General features: G+C 43.7%; 1 protein-coding gene across 4 annotated transcripts in view; it reads left to right on the top strand.

The window, feature by feature from the left end:
- Positions 1-1,153: 1,153 nt before the first annotated feature.
- The window catches only part of klhl30 (kelch-like family member 30), a 42,313-nt gene continuing 22,736 nt past the window's right edge, over positions 1,154-20,730 (top strand). For 2 of the 4 annotated variants that reach the window (XM_080186352.1, XM_080186353.1), the window contains exons 1-2: positions 13,119-13,255; positions 14,635-15,479. In XM_080186352.1, coding sequence (XP_080042478.1) covers positions 14,706-15,479 — 774 coding nt within the window. In that variant the 5' untranslated portion in view covers positions 13,119-13,255; positions 14,635-14,705. Of the gene's footprint in view, positions 1,293-1,324; positions 1,499-13,118; positions 13,256-14,634; positions 15,480-20,730 lie in introns of those variants that run through there. The other 2 variants (XM_080186355.1, XM_080186354.1) reach the window with 2 other exon arrangements.

The following is a 20,730-nucleotide window of genomic DNA, read 5'->3' as shown; positions in this document are numbered from 1 at the left end:
AGTAGATTCTCAAAGGCTTTTTCCCAGGGCTGAAATGGTTGCCACAAGAGGACACAGGTTTAGGGTTCTGGGGAATAGGTACAGAGGAGATGTCGGGGTAAGTTTTTCACTCAGAGGGTGGTGTGTGTGTGGAATCAGCTGCTGGCAGTGGAGGTGGAGGCAGATTCGATACAGTCTTTTAAGATACTTTTGGATAAGTACATGGAACTTAGTAAGATAAAGGATTATAGGTAAGCCTACTAGGTAGGGACATGTTTGGCACAACTTGTAGGCCGAAGGGCCTATTTGTGCTGTAGTTTTTCTATGTTTCTAACAAACTGGGCTCCTCTTGACAGTTAAAGCCAAAGCCTGGTCCTGAATTAAAAAGTTTAAAAGTTTATTTATTAGTGTCACAAGTGGGCTTACATTAACACTGCAATTAAGTTACTGCGAAAATCCTTCAGTCGCCAAACTCCAGCGCCTGTTCAGGTACACTGAGGGAGAAGTTAGCATGGCAAATGCACATAACCAGCATGTCTTTTGGACTGTGGCAGGAAACCAAAGCACCTGGATGAAACCCCTGCAGACACAGGGAAAAAGTGCAGACTCCTATTCCTCTCATCATTCATCCTCCCTTTAAAACTAAAACACTGGTTTCCACTTTTAACCACATTCCTAACACAAAACACAAAGTTTGAAGGAGCAAGTGGGATTGGGGAGTCAGGTTTCAGGCGGAATAGAAAGTGGATGGATGAACAAAGTGCAAAATTACACTTCTGCTTGCTTGCAACTTTGCTTGTATTAAACGGGGTAATTTCAAAAAATGTTCAGACTTTACAAGCTAATTAGCATTGATGAGGAGCATTGGCGTTTCATACAAATTAGAATTATAAAGTATAATTATGAGAACTATGATTCGCTGTGATGACCAGGACCAGAACGAAATGGCTGCAGACCAATTCTTTTTTTGCTTGATGTTTTACTGTCGTTCTTTCTGTATACTTGCAGTTAAGGACTTGATTTTACCCTCCCAAATTGTCTTGACCCCCTGACCGGCGATAATTCTGTCCCCCAACTCACGTGAATCTGGCTATTCCAAAGTGGGTTAGTGCTTCTTCCACAGAGTTCAGAGCCATACAGTCCCAGCACAAGCTGGACCCATGCACTGTTTGAAGCAGCTGATTGCCTCACAACTGGGCGCCGGGAAGGATTTCTGCGCGCGCGGGAGCATTAAAAGGCTGCCGTTTAACGGTCAACGACTGGCAGTATTCCAACTGGCTGGGGCAGCTCGAGCGACTTCCTTTCAGCCGGCAGTAAGTGGAAAGCAGTCGCGCGAGGTGGGTAATAAAAGGGAGGGGACTGATTGATGGAGCATACAGGTTAGAGAGACGCTGGCATAGCTGACACCAATGACAACCCGGACATTTGAGCAGTTGGGAGAAAACTATAGGGGTGCCGCAGTGCGACCTTTGCTGACAGGTTAAAGATCGCCCAGGCAAAACTGGGATGTCTGGTCACGGTAAGACCTCTTTCTGAGAGAGATTTGCTTCTTCTCCTCACAACAATTCTGCATTCCCCCAGCTGTCTATTGCATGCTTTCGCTTTGTGCCTACATCAGATTGCCTTCACCTCCTCTGCTTGTAGGTCTCTTTTGTGCACGTAGTTTTTTGTGTGTGCCAGTCACGCAGCGAGTGGAATTTTCCCATCCCGCCAGCCACAGGAATCGTACCGAGGGGGTGGTGACCAGGCAAAGGTCTGTTTGCCCCAGGTGGAATTTTCTGGTCCAGGAGCGAGTGTGACTGGAAAATCTGTCCTGCTGTTTTTTTTATTTTCATGTCTATACCTGCACCAAGCCAAGGCTTGCTTTATGGATCATGTGGATCAATAGTTTTTATTCTCCAAGAAAATTACAGTTAATCTCATTGCAATTAATGCAAACTAGTAAGAGTCCTGTTCAAGCATTTTTCAATTACAGATTCCCAGACTGTATAAAAATTACAAAGATCATTACAACTGCTGGTGATCAATACAGTTTGAGAGATAATTATCCAGTGATAAAATTGTTGTCTGCCTCTTGCCTACTTAGAAGGATAGGCTGCACAGAGGAAATAGAAATATTTGTTCAAAGTTAGATATAATTATGAAAAGAAATGGAGGGGAATTCTCCATTCATGCCAGTGGGATTCTTCAGTACTGCTATCAGTGCACTCCTTCCTGTGGGTTTTGCAGCAGCATGGGGTGACATAAATGGGAAATCTTATTGACAGCGGCGGGACTGGACAATCCCACTGCCAGTGAACAGCATGCCACCGCCTGCCGCTGTGAAACAAACATCTGGGAGACTAGAGAATCAAGAACATAAGAAATAGGAGCAGGAGTAGGCCATTTAGCCCTTCGAGCCTGCCCTGCCATTCAATAAGATCATGGCTGATCTGTCGTGGCTCAGTTCCACATTCCTGCCCTCTCCCCATAACCCTTAATCCCCTCGCTTATCAAAAACCCATCAACCCGCGTCTTAAAAATATTTAGCGAGGCAGCCTCCACCACCTCAACGGGCAGAGAATTCCAGAGATTCACCACCCTTTGAGTGAAGAAGTTCCTCCTCAACTCTGTTCTAAACCGCCCCCCCTTTATCTTGAGGCTGTGCCCCCTAGTCCTACTGTCCTTTCTGAGCGGGAAGAGTCTCTCCACCTCTATCCTATCCATCCCATTCATCATCTTATACGTCTCAATGAGATCTCCCCTCATTCTTCTAAACTCTAACGAGTACAAGCCTAGTTTATTCAGCCTCTCCTCATAGGTCAACCCCCTCAACTCTGGCATCAGCCTAGTAAACCTCCTCTGCACTCCCTCCAAGGCCAATATATCCTTGCATAAGTGCAGCGACCAAAACTGCACACAGTACTCCAGCTGCAGCCTCACCAATGCCCTATACAGCCGCAGCAAGACCTCCCTACTTTTATATTCAATCCCCCTCGCTATGAAGGCCAGCATCCCATTTGCCTTCCTGACCACCTGCTGCACCTGCAGGCTGGGTTTTTGCGACTCATGCACAAGGACCCCGAGGTCCCTCTGCACCGACGCCTGCTGCAGTTTTTCGCCACATAAGTAATAGTCCTTCCTACCAAAGTGGACCACCTTGCACTTGCCAACATTAAATTCCATTTGCCAGTTCCTGGCCCATTCGTCCAGCCTATCTAGATCCTTCTGCAGACTCTCCACACCCTCCGCGCAATTTGCCGTTCCACCAATCTTGGTGTCATCAGCAAATTTCGACACCATACACTCGGTTCCCTCCTCCAGACCATCTATATAAATAGTAAATAGCTGCGGCCCCAGCACTGACCCCTGGGGCACTCCACTAGTCACCAACCACCAATCCGAATAGCACCCATTACCCCCCACTCTCTGCCTCCTATTTGACAACCAATCCTCTATCCACACTAACACCCTACCCCCAACTCCATGCCCCCTTACCTTCTGCAATAACCTCTTGTGAGGTACTTTGTCAAACGCCTTCTGAAAATCCAGAAAGACCACATCCACTGGCTCTCCTCTATCCACCGCCCTAGACACACCCTCATAGAACTCCAATAAATTTGTCAGACATGACTTCCCCTTAATGAAACCGTGCTGCGTCTGCTCTATCAAGCAATTCCCCTCAAGACGCCTTGCTATTTCCTCCTTGATGACAGATTCTAACATTTTACCTACAACAGACGTTAAACTAACCGGCCTATAATTCCCCGCCTTTTGCCTGCCACCCTTCTTAAACAACACCCTTCTTAAACAACACCCTTCTTAAACAACACCCTTCTTAAACAACACCCTTCTTAAACAACACCCTTCTTAAACAACACCCTTCTTAAACAACACCCTTCTTGAATTCCTCCAAGGTTGGTGAAAATTTGACTTTGGGTGATTCAGCCGCTGGTTATTCTCACTGTATATTTCCCTCCTTAAATCTCTCCCTGTGCTTATTTACCCATTGACTTCCTGTAGGCTATCAAGCACATTCTGAATTAATCATTTCCTTTTTAAATTAGAAGGAACACTAGTACAGTGTTGCCAAATTATTTTGCAGTATGACCCCATTTTAACAATTAAAAAGTAATGTGGCCCTGAATGCCAACAAAAGCAAAACAGAAATAAAGAAGCACAGGGACATTCAGTATATAATTATTAAAGTTTGCATACTATAAATCAGCCTGAATCTATTCTACTACCGAAGCAATACAGTGAATAATATTTTTAGAAAGGAAAACAAGCTATAACAGACACTAACGGTGTTCAGTTTAATTATAAAAGTTGATTTTAATCTTCTTTAATTTATAAAGAAAAATGATTGTGACAGTTGTATTTGGATAGAGGCATTATGTATTTTGTAGGAAAAGGGATGATATAGTATTATATTGTTATTTTGTTTGTAAAGAGTAGGAACTAATGAAGGGGCTAGATAGGGTAGAGATAGAGTGATTCTTCCCGCTTAGAAAGGATAGCAGAACTAGAGGGCACAGCCTCAAAATAAGTGGGGGGGGGGGGGGGGGGGGGGTGGTGGCAGTTTAGAACGGAGTTGAGGAGGAACTTCTTCACTCAAAGGTGGTGAATCTCTGGAATTCTCTGCCCATTGAAGTGGTGGAGGCTACCTCACTGAATATATTTAAGTAACGGGTAGATAGATTTCTGATAGACAAGGGAATTAAGGGTTATGGGGAGAAAGCGGGAAAGTGGAACTGATCCACTTCAGATCAGCCATGATCTTATTGAATGGCAGAGCAGGCTTGAAGGGCTAGGTGGCCTACTCCTGCTCCTGTTTCTTATGTTCTTTTACAATGGTTATGTGAATAATTTTTCCAGTGAACCACATTTTATAGTTGCACTGGACTCAGGTGCTAAGCAATAATTTTATCAGTTCATTAGCTACATGGAGAGCAACAAGAAACAGACTCGATGAAGCTCCAGTATTTTTAGTCTAAAAGTGTGATTATTTTGAACTCTGCAAACCAAAAAACTTAACAGAGCCACTGAATCAGAAAGGGTCTGGTTGCCATGGTAGACTGGCATTCTGAATTTTCATCCCTGAGAGCATGCAGACCTGTAGGATATTTTCATGCTCTTTTTGTGTCCTGTCCCCGTAAAAATAAACTGGCATTAGGGCCTTTAAGAGAATTTTCTTCTCTTGGCTCTACCCGCTGCCTCAGATGACCATTATCCATGTCTGTATGCAGCTTATGTAAGCAGGTGGCCATTACAGTGATATCTGATCTTGTTCTCTGTCAGCATCCTCACGTACATATCTTCCCTCAGGAGTTACTGATTACTACTCAGGATTATACAGCCTAGTTAACTTTTAACACTTCAAAGCCCAGTGGAGGCTGAGCCAATTGCAATGCCCATACCGGCAGCCCACCTACCTGCAAACCTGGAACCTTTATTGACTGTTATGATTCAGCTCCACACAAGACAGGGAAAAAAGCTTATCCAGAGAATTACCCTTTGGAATATCTCAGAAGGAATCCTAACGTGAGTTTCGCGAACATGTTGGCAGCTATCAGTGATGGACCTTGTTGGAAATGCAAGCTCCTTTGTCTCATTTTGACTTATGGTAAAATATGTCTGTGAGTCCAACTATCATGCTTGGACCCTCCTAGTGATTGGGATCTCTCCTGCTCCACGATCATAAATTTGCCAGAATTGTAGGTGCATTAAACAAAGTACAAGTGGAGAAATCCTGAAAATATTCCTCATCTCCCAATAATAGCAGGAAGAGATCCTTTTGTAACTTCCTGCACATCATCCGCTGTACTACTGTTCTGTCTGCTCTTTGGAGTAATTTTCTAGAATCGAATTTAAAGTGTACTTATTACTGCACAACATGATCCTCACACTTTTAATCTCCATCACCAGGCACTGGTAACTCGCATTGGTGGACTTGTGCTCCGCTGTGGGTATCGCAAATACCAGGTGGGCAATGCCCATACCGGCAGCCCACCTACCTGCAAACCTGGAACCTTTATTGACTGTTATGATTCAGCTCCACACAAGACAGGGAAAAAAGCTTATCCAGAGAATTACCCTTTGGAATATCTCAGAAGGAATCCTAACGTGAGTTTCGCGAACATGTTGGCAGCTATCAGTGATGGACCTTGTTGGAAATGCAAGCTCCTTTGTCTCATTTTGACTTATGGTAAAATATGTCTGTGAGTCCAACTATCATGCTTGGACCCTCCTAGTGATTGGGATCTCTCCTGCTCCACGATCATAAATTTGCCAGAATTGTAGGTGCATTAAACAAAGTACAAGTGGAGAAATCCTGAAAATATTCCTCATCTCCCAATAATAGCAGGAAGAGATCCTTTTGTAACTTCCTGCACATCATCCGCTGTACTACTGTTCTGTCTGCTCTTTGGAGTAATTTTCTAGAATCGAATTTAAAGTGTACTTATTACTGCACAACATGATCCTCACACTTTTAATCTCCATCACCAGGCACTGGTAACTCCTGCATTGGTGGACTTGTGCTCTGCTGTGGGTATCGCAAATACCAGGTGGCCTCTGGTGCCTCATGCATTCGACCTTTCTTTGTCTACTCTATGCTGAATGCTGACTATCTGTTCTATCATAGGGATATCATAGTTAAACCCAGTGATTCTTGGACTGTGTATCAGAAACTCATAAGAACGCCAGAAAAATTCCATTGGCTCTGCTTCTTTCACATCCTCCAGATTCAATGGGTGGACCATCAAACAAACATTAGTACCCTTCTTGAAGCCAGCTCCACAAGCTTCTGCAAAATCCACTTTGTTGAACTGGGTGAACACTCTGTCTTCACAAAAGAACATACTAAAAACCTACCAGAAAGAATGAACAATCAAGGGTCTAGTGCAAGTGAGGAACCAGAAAATATTAATGTTTGTTAAAAAAAAAGCACTAGAGAAATGAATCAGACTTAAAGTAGATACTTCTGGATCTGGTGATCTATACCCAGAGTGCTGAATGAGATGGCTTTAGAGATATTAGATGCATTGGTGGTTACCTTTTGATATTCCATTGACTCTAGAATGATTCCTGCAAATTTGAAAGTGGCAGATGTGACCCCACTATTTAAAAAAAGAGGTAGAGAAAACGGGCAACTACAGATCTGCTAGCCTAACATCAGTCAGAGGGAACTATAATAAATGATGTGATAACAGGACATTTAGAAAATAATGATAGGTTTGAGCAGAGTCAACATGGATTTATGAAAGGGAAATCATGTTTGACCAGCCTGTTGGAGTTTTTTGAGGATGTAACTAGCAGAATAGATAAATGGAATCGGTGGATGCTGTATTTTTAAATTTTTAGATAGCTTTTGATAAGATCCAACATGAGATTAGTAAACAAAATGGGTAAACAAAATGGTAAACAAAGTGGTGGTATGGGGGCCCTTTATTGAAACAGATACTGAGTGTAGGAATAAAGCTATATTACTACAATTATATAGAGCCTTGGTGAAACCACATCTGGACTATTGTGTGCAATTTTGGCCTTGCAACCTAAGATGTGCATGCCACAAAGGGAGTGCAGGATGTTTCACCACATTAGTTTTGGTGATGGAGGGATTTCCTATGAGGAAAGATCAAATAGCCTGGGCCTTTACTCTCTGTAGTTTAGATGAATGAGAGATTATCTCAATTATTACTGAGCTTGACAGGATAGATGCAGGAAGAATGGTTCCCTTGACTGGGGGTTCTAGAACCAGGGGAAATGGTCTCTTAATAAGGGACAGGTAATTTAGGACTGAGGAATGAAGAAGAATTTCTTCACTGAGAGGGTGGTGAATCTTTGTAATCCTTTGCCCCAGAGGATTCTGGAGGCTCAGTCATTGAGTATGTTCAAGATTGAGATCAATAGATTCCTACATATTAAAAACATCAAGGGGTACGGGGATCACAGGAAACACAGGAAAATGGTGTTGAAGTGGAAGATCAGCCATGATCTCAGTGAATGACAGAGCAGGCTCAAAGGGCTGAATGGCCAATGCCTGCTCCTATTTCTCATGTTCTTATGAAGCGCTCCTTAACATGTAGAAACATTGGAATGGCACGGTGGTACAGTGGTTAGCACTGCTGCTTCATAGCGCCAGGGACCTGGGTTTGATTCCCAGCTTGGTTTATTGTCTGTGTGGAGTTTGCACATTCTCCCCTTGTCTGTGTGGGTTCTTCTGGGTGCCCTGGTTTCCTCCAGCATTCTGAAAGACGTGCTGGTTAGGTGAATTGACCCAAACAGGTGCCAGACTGTGGTGACTAGGGGAATTTTACAGTAACTTGCAGTGTTAATGGAAGCCTCACTTGTGACTAAGAAATAAACTTTAAAACTAAAAAAAATTGACTTTAATGACTGTGAGTGACTTGCTACCAATTGTTCAGAAAGGCGACAGTTTGTCCATTGAGCTGCATAATGCTTTGAATCACAACATCTTAATGATGAGAGAGTGGTAGCAGAGAAAAGATCCCACTACCCTGTGGATACCCTGTCCTATGTGTCCAAAGATCTGTGAGTCAGAAATCAGTCTGTTCATTACATGAAGATCTGGAAAAAACCTGTGACCCTGAGTAGACTTCACCTTCCATGAGACGAGTTGAGCCCAGTACAGTCCTTACCACAGTCTACACGCTTGTAATTTGCAGTGGGAGTCACTGGATATTGATACAAGCACTGGATTATGTTTCTTTAGCACAGGAGCACTAAGTCAAATCATAACCTGCCATTACCCTGACTAAGCTCAACTTAGTAAGGGTGATGGCTGGGGATTGCTGCTGCGATCTCAATTGAGGGAGTGAGGGGAATCTACCGATTGAAGGACCTACCAGTTTAATGTATAAACGTCTACTTCTCATCTCCCTTTTGTCCTACTGCTAGCAAGAGCAACAGGTGAAATATTCCCTTGTTTGGATCCACTGGCAGCATTATAGAAGCTGACTGCTGCTTTCCAGAAGCCCTCAGGACCACTAATAGTTTCCAGCAAGACCCTCACAGCTTCACCGGCTGATGCAATGCCAGGATTTCTAATTTGGACGTGTTGCTCCAGGCCTCAAATTAGTAGATGCTACTCACAATAAAGAGTATAGTGGAAGAATCAATCTAGTCAGGTCTTTCATGTTCAAGCAGTTTTATTGTATAACACTTCCTCAGTGCTACTGACCCCCAAGAAGCTCCCCAATACCAAACTGTTCCAGCTGTCTTATTTATATTTTTATTTCTCTCAACATTATTTGTATATATCAATACATAACACATACATATTTGTATACATCAAGAAGGATGTCTGTGGTACAACTGGCCCCAGGTATTGTTAAACACCCACTTGATCTGGTTCAATCACAAACAAATTATTTAAATTCTTCAGCCTCCATGTGTGGCATTGCTTCATTCTTCACCAGTTCCAGAGGAAGAGTCTGCTGCCATATTTGGCAGGATATAATTCTCCTTTAATGACTGGGTTATGCTCCAGCCTTGAGTGATAGACGTTCTCAGGAACTGGCCAGTCTGCCTAATCCTTGGTAATCTTTAGCGTTCTCCTAGGTCTGGTCAAACCCAGCCCAGTTTGTCTAACACACGGTTACCAAAAGCATCTTGTTGCTTGTGGCATCGGGGGAACTCTTTCCCACCCCCCTCCCCAGTCTTTCCCTCACATCCAGCGGCTGCAGTGCCTCAGGCCCAAACCCACTGCCAGAAGGTCGTGGATTTATGGGGAATTCAATGACACATATTTAACTGGCAATTGCCTTAACAAAGGCATTGACATACAGGGTAAGTAGTAGTACATTGACAGTAGATCACTCTATAAACAACCAATATTTTGCACCTGGATGGGCCAGGACCAGGCCCCTCCAAGTAAAGTGATTTTTTTTTGAAAGAACGTAATGTTCTTTGTTATAAAATGTCAGGAAACCACTCTGAAGTACTTTTGTGATGTGTTTTGGTGAGCTCCTGAATGTTCTGCAGGGTATATCCTCACGGGTGGATAGAGGTTTAAGTGACCTGTCCATAGAAAGGCTGTAGCAGGTGGGGGAGGGGGTATAGCATGTCAGTGTCTCTGAGTTTGCAAGATGGTAGGGAAATGGAACAGAGGTGTGACAAGGACAAGCTCTGAGTAATGCCCTCTGCCACTGTTCCTTGACAGAGGCAGAGAGACTGTCTGGCAACATACCCAGTATCTCTGCTTGCATGGTCATTGAGCATTCTCCTGTATGCTACCCAGGTAAGGTCCTGAGTCCTTTTGCAGAAGAACTCACCCACAGCCTTACCCTTTGGAGTGGTGGCAAAGAAACCATCCTTTGCCTCTATCCTTGCCACTTGTGCCCATATCAATTGTTGTCTACAAGTCTGAGATCAACTGTTGCTTTCTTTTCTTCTCCAGGGAGTCCTATGGTTGGTTCTTGGGTGTCGAAAAGCAGGAACTCAGGAGAAGGTTGGCATGAGGAAACAGGGTTGGGGTGGGGAGCAAGTGGTCTATGGTCACACATGTTCATCATGCCAGGTAACAAGATGAAGGGGAGCTGGGACTTGGGAAGAACAGTGAGTCAAGAGCATACCATTATCTGAAATGTTCTTAGGGATACTGGATGTCATAGACACTTGCAGCTGGTCCCATAATGAGAGGAACCAGCTTCTCTGCATTGTTTGGAGATGCATGAATTCTTGTCCCCTATAAGTCCTGCTCTGCTCACTTTCTATTGTGTGCCATTCTGTCCTGCAAGACAGAGAGGGCAGAATGCTAGTGGCCATCTGTTTGGTTGATGTGTCTGTCACAGCTGTGTAGTTGGACAGCTGTTATGTGTGTACTGAGATATAGGTGTGAGGTAGGCAGCATTGGTAGATATTTAAGTGTGAGATGCAATATATTGATGTTAGGCATTAGTGTCAGGGTGTGATGCTGAGTGAGCGATGTGACTGTGGTGCATTGAACAGCGTGAGTAGTTGGTAGTTTGGCGGGTAGGAGATGCCATGAGAAAATCCAATCATTGACATTTGTTAATGGTACGTTAATTATATTGTCAAGATATACAGGTGAAAAGCACAGTTTAATGCCATGTATAAATAGGAGACAACTGGGACACTATGGGTGTGAGAAGAGCTATGAGACCAGATAAAGTCAATAAAATCTCTCAGTAGAGAAAAGCTCTTTATCTTGGTTTTGACTTCACCAACCAGCTTGCAATCCATCAGTAGCTTTGCCCACCCACTTGAAGCCATTGGATCCCTTGTGGCACCACTGTCAGGTCCTTGGCTCCAGTTGAACAAAAAACTGGCCTACTTGACAAACTGCACCCTTCTCAAGGTGATCCTTGAGGGCACCCTGGTTCCCTTGGAACCATAGCATCTCCCCTCATGACCACCCCTCATCACAAAGGTCTCCAGTGCTCCATCTGTTAACCTGCTTTTGTGTTGACTGTGCCATTGTTTAGTAGCATTCAGTGCAGCTTCCTTTTTAAGGGTGATTTGTGAGCAATGTTGCTCGACTCTCCTGCTGTCCACAGAGGCAGCTGGAACTGTTAAGAAGAAAATGGTAGTGTCTGGAATCCACTCAAACCAACACAACAATTATACTAATGTGGTGGGTGCTCCAAATTCACATGCTGTCTACCTCAATCTGAATGGGCAAGGGCAGGCCACAAATTGTGACCCTGTGCCCAGAAATTGGGGGAATCCCAGATTCTAGCTCAAAGAGTCTTATGAAGGCTAATCACCAGGGAAACAGCAGTTTTAGTTTATACTGCTTAAATCTGATTCCATATTCACTCTATAGCATCTCTGCCCCTGCCTCAGCCAATGTGCTGCTGATTAAACTTCAATTCATACCTTTGTTGCCTCCACACTTGACTAATCCAGTTCCCTCCAGGCTGGTTTCCCACCCCTTGCCCTCAGTCAACTTCAACTCATCCTAAACTCTGCAATCCTTATCTTAGCCGAAATCAAAACTCCCTTACCTGTCACTAGGGTTTTCACATTAGCTTCTCACCCTGCCCTCAGTTCTTCCAATTTAAAATTCTCAGCTCCATGTTTAATTCTCTTCCCTGTTCCACTTTCCGTAACCTGATACAGCTCCATACAACCACCCTTTGCCCCCAGCCCCAATACCTGACTCTCCATTCCTCCGACCTGACTCCCTGTGAATGCTCCCCACCTCCCCACTTCTGGCTGATAACAGGTGGCTATGCCTTCAGCTTCATGGCACTGTACTCCATATTCTCTCATTAAACTCCTCAGCCTCACTCCTTCCTCATCTCCCTTAAGACTTGTATTAAAAGCCTCTTTGAACAAACCTTTGATCGTCCCACCTAACATCTCCTCCTCCAATTGGGTATCCATATGTTTCTGTGCAGTGACTATACGCTAAAGAAAGGATAGAATGTAGTGTTATGGTCATTGCTAAGGTGTAGAGAAAGATCAACTTAGTGCGAGGTAGGTCCATTCAAAAGTCTGATGGCAGCAGAGAAGAAGCTGTTTTTGATTTGGTTGGTACGTGATCTCAGACTTTTGTATCTTTTTCCCAATGGAAGAAATGGAATAGAGTATGTCAAGGGTGCTTGGGGTCCTTAATTATGCTAGCTGTTTTTCTGAGGCAGTGGGAAATGTAGACAGTGTCAATGGGTGGCAGGCTGGTTTGCACGATTGATTGAGTACATTCACGATCTTTTGTAGTTCCTTGTAGTCTTGGACAGAGCAAGAGCCATACCAAGCTGTGATGTAAGCAGAAAGAATACTCTCTCTATGGTACATCTGTAAAAGTTAGTGAGAGTCGTAGCAGGACATGCCAAATTTCCTATTTCTCTGAGAAAATAGAGGTATTGGTGGGCCTTCTTAACTATAGTGTCAGCATGAATTAAGATTGCCTGGTGCCATGATCATTGAGTGGAATGAAGGACAGTCACTAGCCTAGATGACAGGAGGCTAATCTGGCAAAGTAAAACTGCATTTGCCACAATATATGTCAAAATAAATTCTTGAGACTATCTGTCAGTGTTCAATAATATTCTTTGACTGTAGTGTTGCTTTAATAACAGGTGGCTGGACAGAAAGGCAGATAGCCAGGGCAGTGCTGTGTCTCCAGAGAGGTTAAATATAGCTGCACGCAGGAGGAGCATGACAGCATATGTGAAGATACAAAATCCGCACTAGCCTCCCGAACTCAGCTCCTGTACAAGTCTTCTGTGTTACTTTAAATCAAGTCTTTAACTTAGTTGTTGAATTGAGTTTTTTAAGATTACAAGAAGCCAACTGAAGAACTGGGGTAAGTTTGAAGCATTGTGTCAAAGGGAAACAGAAGGATTTGGAAGGTTAAAGAGTTACTCTTTCTTCTGCATAGAGTGAGAAATCACAAAATACAGCAGCTCATTATAGGGCAGAATATTTCAGAAGAGTTGATAGCCTTAGCCATTGTGTGATGAAAGGTACCGAGTATAAGCAGTAATTTATGGTCAGTAACCAGCTAGGCCTAAGCGTTGTGTTAGAATTTCCCCTTTCCTCTGCCCTTCAGGATCTGGTTTCATCACTCAATGTGTTCTCACTATACTTTGCTTCAAATCAGATTGCATACATAAAATAAGCTGCAGTGAGATTGGCTGCATATAGGAACCCTGTGAGACAGGGCAGTCTCTGTTGGGATGCCCAATAGCCAGCTTTTCTGTAACATGTAAGTTCTGAAGCAGTGCTCTGAAATGTCATGGTAACTGATCACTGTTGTGCCATCTGTCCTCTAGTACATCGTGTACATGCCTATCATTTGGATGTGACCTTACACAGTGTGTTCTTGTGCTTTTAATTATGTGGAAAGCATCATTGTTGACATTGATTCTGCACTCATCCAACCTGCTGTGGTCTGATTGGAATTACTTAATCCTCTTCATACACAAGAACTCTCCAGTTTGGAAATGAAATACAAAATTAAAGCTCAATCTGTTACTATTGCATTTTGGACCATTGGCAACACCAAACTGCTTTACAGCCAGTGAAGTATTTTTTAAGGATAAGTCACTGTTATAATGGAGCATTGCCAGTTAAATTGTACACAGGATATTCCCAAAAACATCAATGTGATAATGAGCAGGTAATCTGTTCTGCGTTGATTGATAGATAAATATTGGTGAGCACACTGTGGAGAACTCCTGTTCTCTGCTTTATTTTAGTGCCATGGGACCTTTCAAATCCAGGTGACAGGATAGCTGGGGCCTTGGTTTAAATGTCTCACTGACAGCCTGGAATTGGTGTTTAATTTCTGGAGTGGGACTCAAACCCAGATTGATCTGATTCCGAGTTGAGAGAGATGTCAACTGAGCCACAGCTGTAGTGTCCTAAATGCTGTTCCAGCTGAAATCAGTTAATAGCACAGATGAAACAGTCCAAAGATGCACGAGTTAGTGGGATGGCCATGCTAATCTGCCCCTTAGTGTCAGAGAGATTAGCTCGGGTAAATGCATGGGGTTATGGGGATTGGGCCTCGGTGGGATTGTGGTCAGTGTAGACTCGATGGGCCAAATGGTCTCCTTCTGCACTGTAGGATTCTGTGATTCCATGAAACTTGGGACGTCTTCTCGGCCACCCTTCAAATAGACCAAACTTGGAGGAATCACATCTTCAATCTGTAAAATGAATTTTTGTGCTTTCATCCAGGTTCAGCTTTGCAACCGATTGTTCTGATGTATCTCTGAAAGGCAGCGGATTTCCTGAAACAACCAAGCACAATGGTGCGGAATGTGGATGACTTTAACTTCTGTCTCCCATCTCACCCTCAGAGTTTGCTGGAGGGTCTCCGATCCCTGCGCTCAAATCCCAAACTCTCTGATGTCACCCTGCTGGTGGGTGGCCAGGAATTCCCCTGTCATCGGAGCGTCCTGGCGCTTTGCAGCATCTATTTCCATGCCATGTTCACGGGGGACTTTGTTGAGAGCATCTCGGCACGGGTGGAGGTTAAGGAGGTAGATCCCACAGTGATGGAGATGCTGATTGACTTTGCCTACACGGGGAAGCTGATCATTAACCAGCAGAATGTGGAGATCCTCACTCAGACCGCCAACCTGCTGCAGTTCAGCACTGTCCAAAAAGTGTGCAGCCGCTATCTCCAGCAGCAGATTGACTCCACAAACTGTCTGGGGATCTATGAGTTTGGGGAACTGTATGGCTGTCCAGAGGTCATGGCCAAGGCGCGTTCCTTTCTCCTGGAGAACTTTGAGGCAGTGTCCCAAAGTGAAGAGTTCCTGTTGCTGGACAACGAGCGGCTCCTGGGCTATCTTGGTGCAGAGCTGTTGCAGGTCCAAGAGGAGCAGAACCTGGTCCAGGCTCTCCTCAGGTGGATACGATATGATGAGGCGGAAAGGAGTTGCTTCCTTCCTGAGCTCTTTGAGCTGGTTCGCCTTCCACTGCTTTCCGTGGAATATCTGAGAGACCAGCTCTTACCTGACAAACTCATTCAGGAGTGTGAACACTGCAGAAAACGGATTGAGGTATTTCACAGCAAGGTATGGGCTAGTGACCATCGTGTTTGTTCATCTAATTATCTGTTTAATGTTGAATAATTTCTGATTAAACCTAAAAAGAACAATAGTTCAATGGCAGACTGGTAGAGTAAAAGCCTCTTCCAAAGCTTTGCTGGTTAAAAACCCTCTTCCACCCTCTATGAATAATGAATTTTACGTTTGCCATTTTCCAGTCTAATGGAACTTTCCCCGAACCGAGTTAATTTAGGAAAATTAAAACCAGCATATCAACTATCTCACTAGCCACTTTTTTTAAGACCCTAGGATAAAGTCCATCAGGGCTCAGGGATCTGTTAACCCGCAGTTCCAACAATTTGCTAAATACCAGTTCCCTGGTGATTGTAATTTTCCTAAGTTCTTCCCTCCCTTCCGTTTCCTGATTTACAGCTTTTCTGCCATGTTACTTAAAACTTCTACAGTGAAGTCCGATGCAAAATGCCTGTTCAGTTCATCTATTATTTACTTATTTACCATTATTGATTCACCTTTTATAGACTAATTATTCTAAACCACTGGAATTTTATTTTGGGTGCTTTGGATGACACCTTAACTGTAACATTTTATTTTTTATGCAATTACTGCCTGTGGTTTAACATGGGATTTTAGCTGATGGGTAACCTTATACTGTGTTCCGTTCAAGAGCGAACAAAACTGTGAATATTGTATAATATGTTGGAAGTATTTTTAAATCATATATGTGTGCACACAACACATGACCAGCTGGATGTTTATGTGGAAAATCAGCTAATCAGCAGAGAGCAAGCATAATACACATTCAACCAGTAGCCAGAGCTGATGGAAAGATAGAAGCGTACCTCCACGAAAACTGGATTTTTTCCCACAGCCCAGTTTTGGAAAGGATACTAGGGGAAAAAAGACAAGATTGGTTAGGAGCAGCATCACACAATCAAAACCACCCATGTGACTTAAGATTCCCTTCACCATGTCCTGCTAGTACCACTTACTTGCTAGATGCACGTGATTAGGAATAGGGGCCAGTTGCAGCCACATTTCCCACTTCTCTGCCACTGATTCCTTGTCCCTGGAACTGCTGGTTGGACCCTGAAAATAGGCCTAATGGGAATGGGCCCACTAATATCATTTGGAGGGAGGAGGTCCAGTGAAGACCTCCTCTTCCCCTGATTGTTTATCTGCGGAAGGCTTCAGTCTTGGCTGAGACCTCATTCATTGTCCAGGATCAATCTTGATGAGGTCTGGAAGCGGACTATAATCCGAGCCCCTTGTTGGGACTTTTCCAGATTAGACATACTCATCAGATGATCACTCTAAGGTTGAGAAAGACAGGCCTCATAGATATTTAAGTGGGTCTAAAGAACTGATCTAACTTTTTCTGAAGGAAAGTAACCGCCAGAGAATAGTACCATCCCCCAGGTAGCCTTTTTAACAAATTTTAGGCAGATTATAACAAATTGGATATTATAGGATAAAGGTAAAATACTGCTGATGCTGGAATCTGAAACAAAAACAGAAAATGCTGGAGAAACTTACCAGGTCTGACAGCATCTGTGGAGAGAGAATAGAGCCAACTTTTCGAGTCAAGATGACTGGACATCTCTTCATATGGATTTTAAAATGAGTTTAGATTTAGCCCTTACTCCAGGCAATAGTGAACCACCTAAAACAAAGAATTCTGGTGAAACACAGTGATCCTCTTATTGATTGCTCAGCAATTTTAACAATGCAACAATGTTCTCATCGAACATTTTGAGTTTGCCTCAGAGAGGGCTTTGTCAATTGGTTATTCTGACATTGTCCTGTCTCTCCATGTCTTCGATGGTTAACTAGACCACCCATTCCCAACTGCAGACCCGGTCTCCAGGGTATTCTCCTCTTATATTGATCCTTCTGCCATTTGCAGGGCTGTCCTGATGCCTGCTTGCCTGATGACACAATCCCTCTTTTCTCACTTGATTTGATTATTTGATTGTCCTCATTGCCAGCGCAAGCTGGGCACTGATGTTAAGGTTCTTGGGATAACCACTTTCCTTTGTTCACAGTAGGTGCAGTTTGCTGGGACAATTAGTTTTGAGATGCCTGAATGTCTAGCAATGCATTCCTTACTTTGGTCTCTGTTGTCCTGGCCTATTGCTTGTAATTAACTGCTCCCAGTGGTTGTATTTTTATGAGTAAACAAGACAGAGGGTGGAAGGCTCCCATTTTGAGACTCAGTGCTGTGATGGAACATGGAATGTTTTCTGTTGCGGACGCTGGTGAGAAAACATGCCAAATCTTCCAGCTCTGGCTTCATTAATTATGTTTCATGCCTTACTCAGTGGCCTGGGAAGCCTGGATATCATGTCATTCACTGTTGTGTTCAGGTGCTAAATGGAAAAGACGCCCAACATCACTGACCAAGTATTGAAGAAAAAAAGGTGGACCTCCTGAAAATGCAGGTAGATCTCCAAGAGCACTTTGACATCAGAAGGTGGATCCCCTAGAACATTAAGGTTGGAAGTTAGACCCGCTCCAGGACATTGAATCTGGAAGGTCCAGCTGTTGATCCTCCTCCCACCCACTGCTGTGGTGTTCCAGAGTTGCAGACAGAATCCATCCATCCATCACAGAATCCATCTTTGGACACTATCCAAAGATGTTCAGGCTAGATGGATTAGCCATGATCAATACACGGGGTTACAGAGATAGGGCAGGAGAAGTGGGTCTAGATAGAATTCTCGATCAGAGATTCAATGAAGACTGAATGGGCCGAATTGCCTCATTTCTGTACTGTAGAGTTTCAATGGCTTCTAGGACACAAAGAGGCTGATGCAATAACTCTTCCTAAATAATACTATAAGTATGTGTTGAGGAAGAAAAAAATACCTGTGTTGATTGTCCACAAATAGACGATGGAATTCTCAGAAAATAACTGAGGATAATTTATATTCTAGAGTGCTAATAAAACTAAATGTTGTAGGAATGTTGCAGAAATTTTCTAGGATAGAAAATAATTCTGAGTAACTTGATTAGACATTACGGAACAAGAGTTGGGAATTTATTGAGAATCATTCCTGTTTTGCAGTAAGTGCAGCAGAATCCTCCTTATGTGTTCAGCTAGAACTTTGCAGCCCCTCTCTGGTGAAGCAATCATGGGAAAGTGAGTGCAAATATATGCATATTTAGAAGAAAATAGACTGATAAATGCACATTTGAAAGAAAATGGACTAATTAGTGACAGACAGCATGTTTTGTATGGGGAAGGTCATGTCTCACCAACTGATTAAGTTTTTTTGAAGCGGTGACAAAGATAATTGATGAGGAAAGGGCTGCAAATGTAGTATATCTGGACTTTAATAACGTGTTTGACAAGAGCCCACATGGTAAGCTGGTACATGGGATTCGGTGTGAGCTGGCTAGATGGATACAAAACTGGCTTGGTCACAGAAGACAAAGAGGAGTGGTGGAAAGCTGTTTTTCAGAATGAAGATCTGTAGTTAGTGATGTTCCACAGGGATCTTGGTTGTTTGTAGTATATAGAAATGATCTGGAGGAAAACTAAGGTGCTCTGATTAGTAAGCTTGCAGATGACATGAAGATTGGTGGAGTTGCTGATAGTGCCGGGGATTGTCAGAGGATACTGGAAATTTGGGCACTGAAATGGCAGATGGAGTTTAATCCAGACAAATGTGAGGTAATGTATTTTAGAGGATCAAATGGTGTGAATTATACTGTAAATGGTAGAACCCTTAGAAACATTAACATACAAAGGGATCTGGGCATGCAGGTCCACAGTTCTCTAAAAGTGACAACACAGGTGGCCAAGGTGATAAAGGAGGCATCTGGCATGCTTGCCTTTATCAGTTGGAGGATTGAGTACAAGAGTTGGTAAATCATGTTACAGCTATATAAAACCTTGGTTCGGCCACATTTGGAGCATTGCATGCAAGTCTGGTTGCCACACTACCAGAAGGACATGGAAGCTTTGGAGAGAGTGCAAAGAAGGTTCACCAGTATATTGCTTGGTTTTGAGGGTGTTGACTATGAGGAGAGGCTGAATAAACTAGAACTGTTTTCACTAGAAAGATGGAGGCTGATGGGAGACCTGATAGAGGTCTACAAAATTATGAGAGGCATAGAGAGGGTGGATAGTCAGAGACTTTTTCCCAGGGTGGAAGTATCAATTACAAGGGGGCACAGGTTCAAGGTGAGAAGGAGAAAGTTTAAGGAAGACATGCAGGGAAGTTTTTTCATACAGAGAATAATGGGTGTCTGGAATGCTCTGCCAGAGGAGGTGGTGGAAGCAGACACATTAGCAACGTTTAAGAGGTATCTAAATGGGTACATAGGGATGGAATAGAGGGATACGGTCTGAGTAAGGGCAGAAGGGTTTTTTAGTTTAGTTAGGGAATCATGATCAACACGGGCTTTGAAGGCCAAAGAATCTGTTCCTGTGCTGTACTTTCCTTTGTTCTTTAACTCCAAGGAAATTTCCGGTAAGAGTGTGTTTGTGAGAGTCTCATGCCTCGCTACTTATGAGGGGGAGAGAGGTGGGAAGGGAGTGGGAGAGCACGTTTGAGGAGGGAAGATCCTGGGCCAGTAGAAGTTCGAGTTTAATGACAGGACCTTATTATTAAATTACATTTCTCATCAAGCAGCCAGTCAAATTAACAGGCTGGCCAGGTGCCAGGCAGTAATGTCATTGGGTAGAAGGCCAAACCTAGGACTGTTGGAGCGATCCCCTGGCAACCAGGAATGTTCAGGGATTGGTGATGAGGGGTCAGACTGGCAGTCAGAAGGGAGGTGCAGGGGAGTCTGAGAGAGATTGCAGATTTAGGATAGGGAAGAGGGCAACGACCATGGCAGAACATCAGCTTGTGGAGGTGATAGAAGCACTCCTTCTTCGCTTGATCCTAAGAACATAAGAACATAAGAAATAGGAGCAGGGGTAGGCCATCTAGCCCTTTGAGCCTGCCCCGCCATTCAATAAGATCATGGCTGATCTGAAGTGGATCAGTTCCACTTTCCCGCTTTCTCCCCATAACCCTTAATTCCCTTGTCTGTCAAAAACCTATCTACCCGTGACTTAAATATATTTAGTGAGATAGCCTCCACCACTTCAGAGAATTCCAGAGATTCACCACCCTTTGAGTGAAGAAGTTCCTCCTCAACTCCGTTCTAAACTGCCCCCCCCCCCCCCACCCCTTTATCGTGAGGCTGTGCCCTCTAGTCCTGCTGTCCTTTTTGAGCGGGAAGAATCTCTCTATCTCTACCCTAT

The sequence above is a fragment of the Carcharhinus amblyrhynchos genome, chromosome 3, assembly GCF_965287045.1.
Source record: "Carcharhinus amblyrhynchos chromosome 3, sCarAmb.v2.hapA, whole genome shotgun sequence".
NCBI lineage: Eukaryota > Metazoa > Chordata > Chondrichthyes > Carcharhiniformes > Carcharhinidae > Carcharhinus > Carcharhinus amblyrhynchos.
This window is presented reverse-complemented; position numbering and strand designations above follow the sequence as displayed.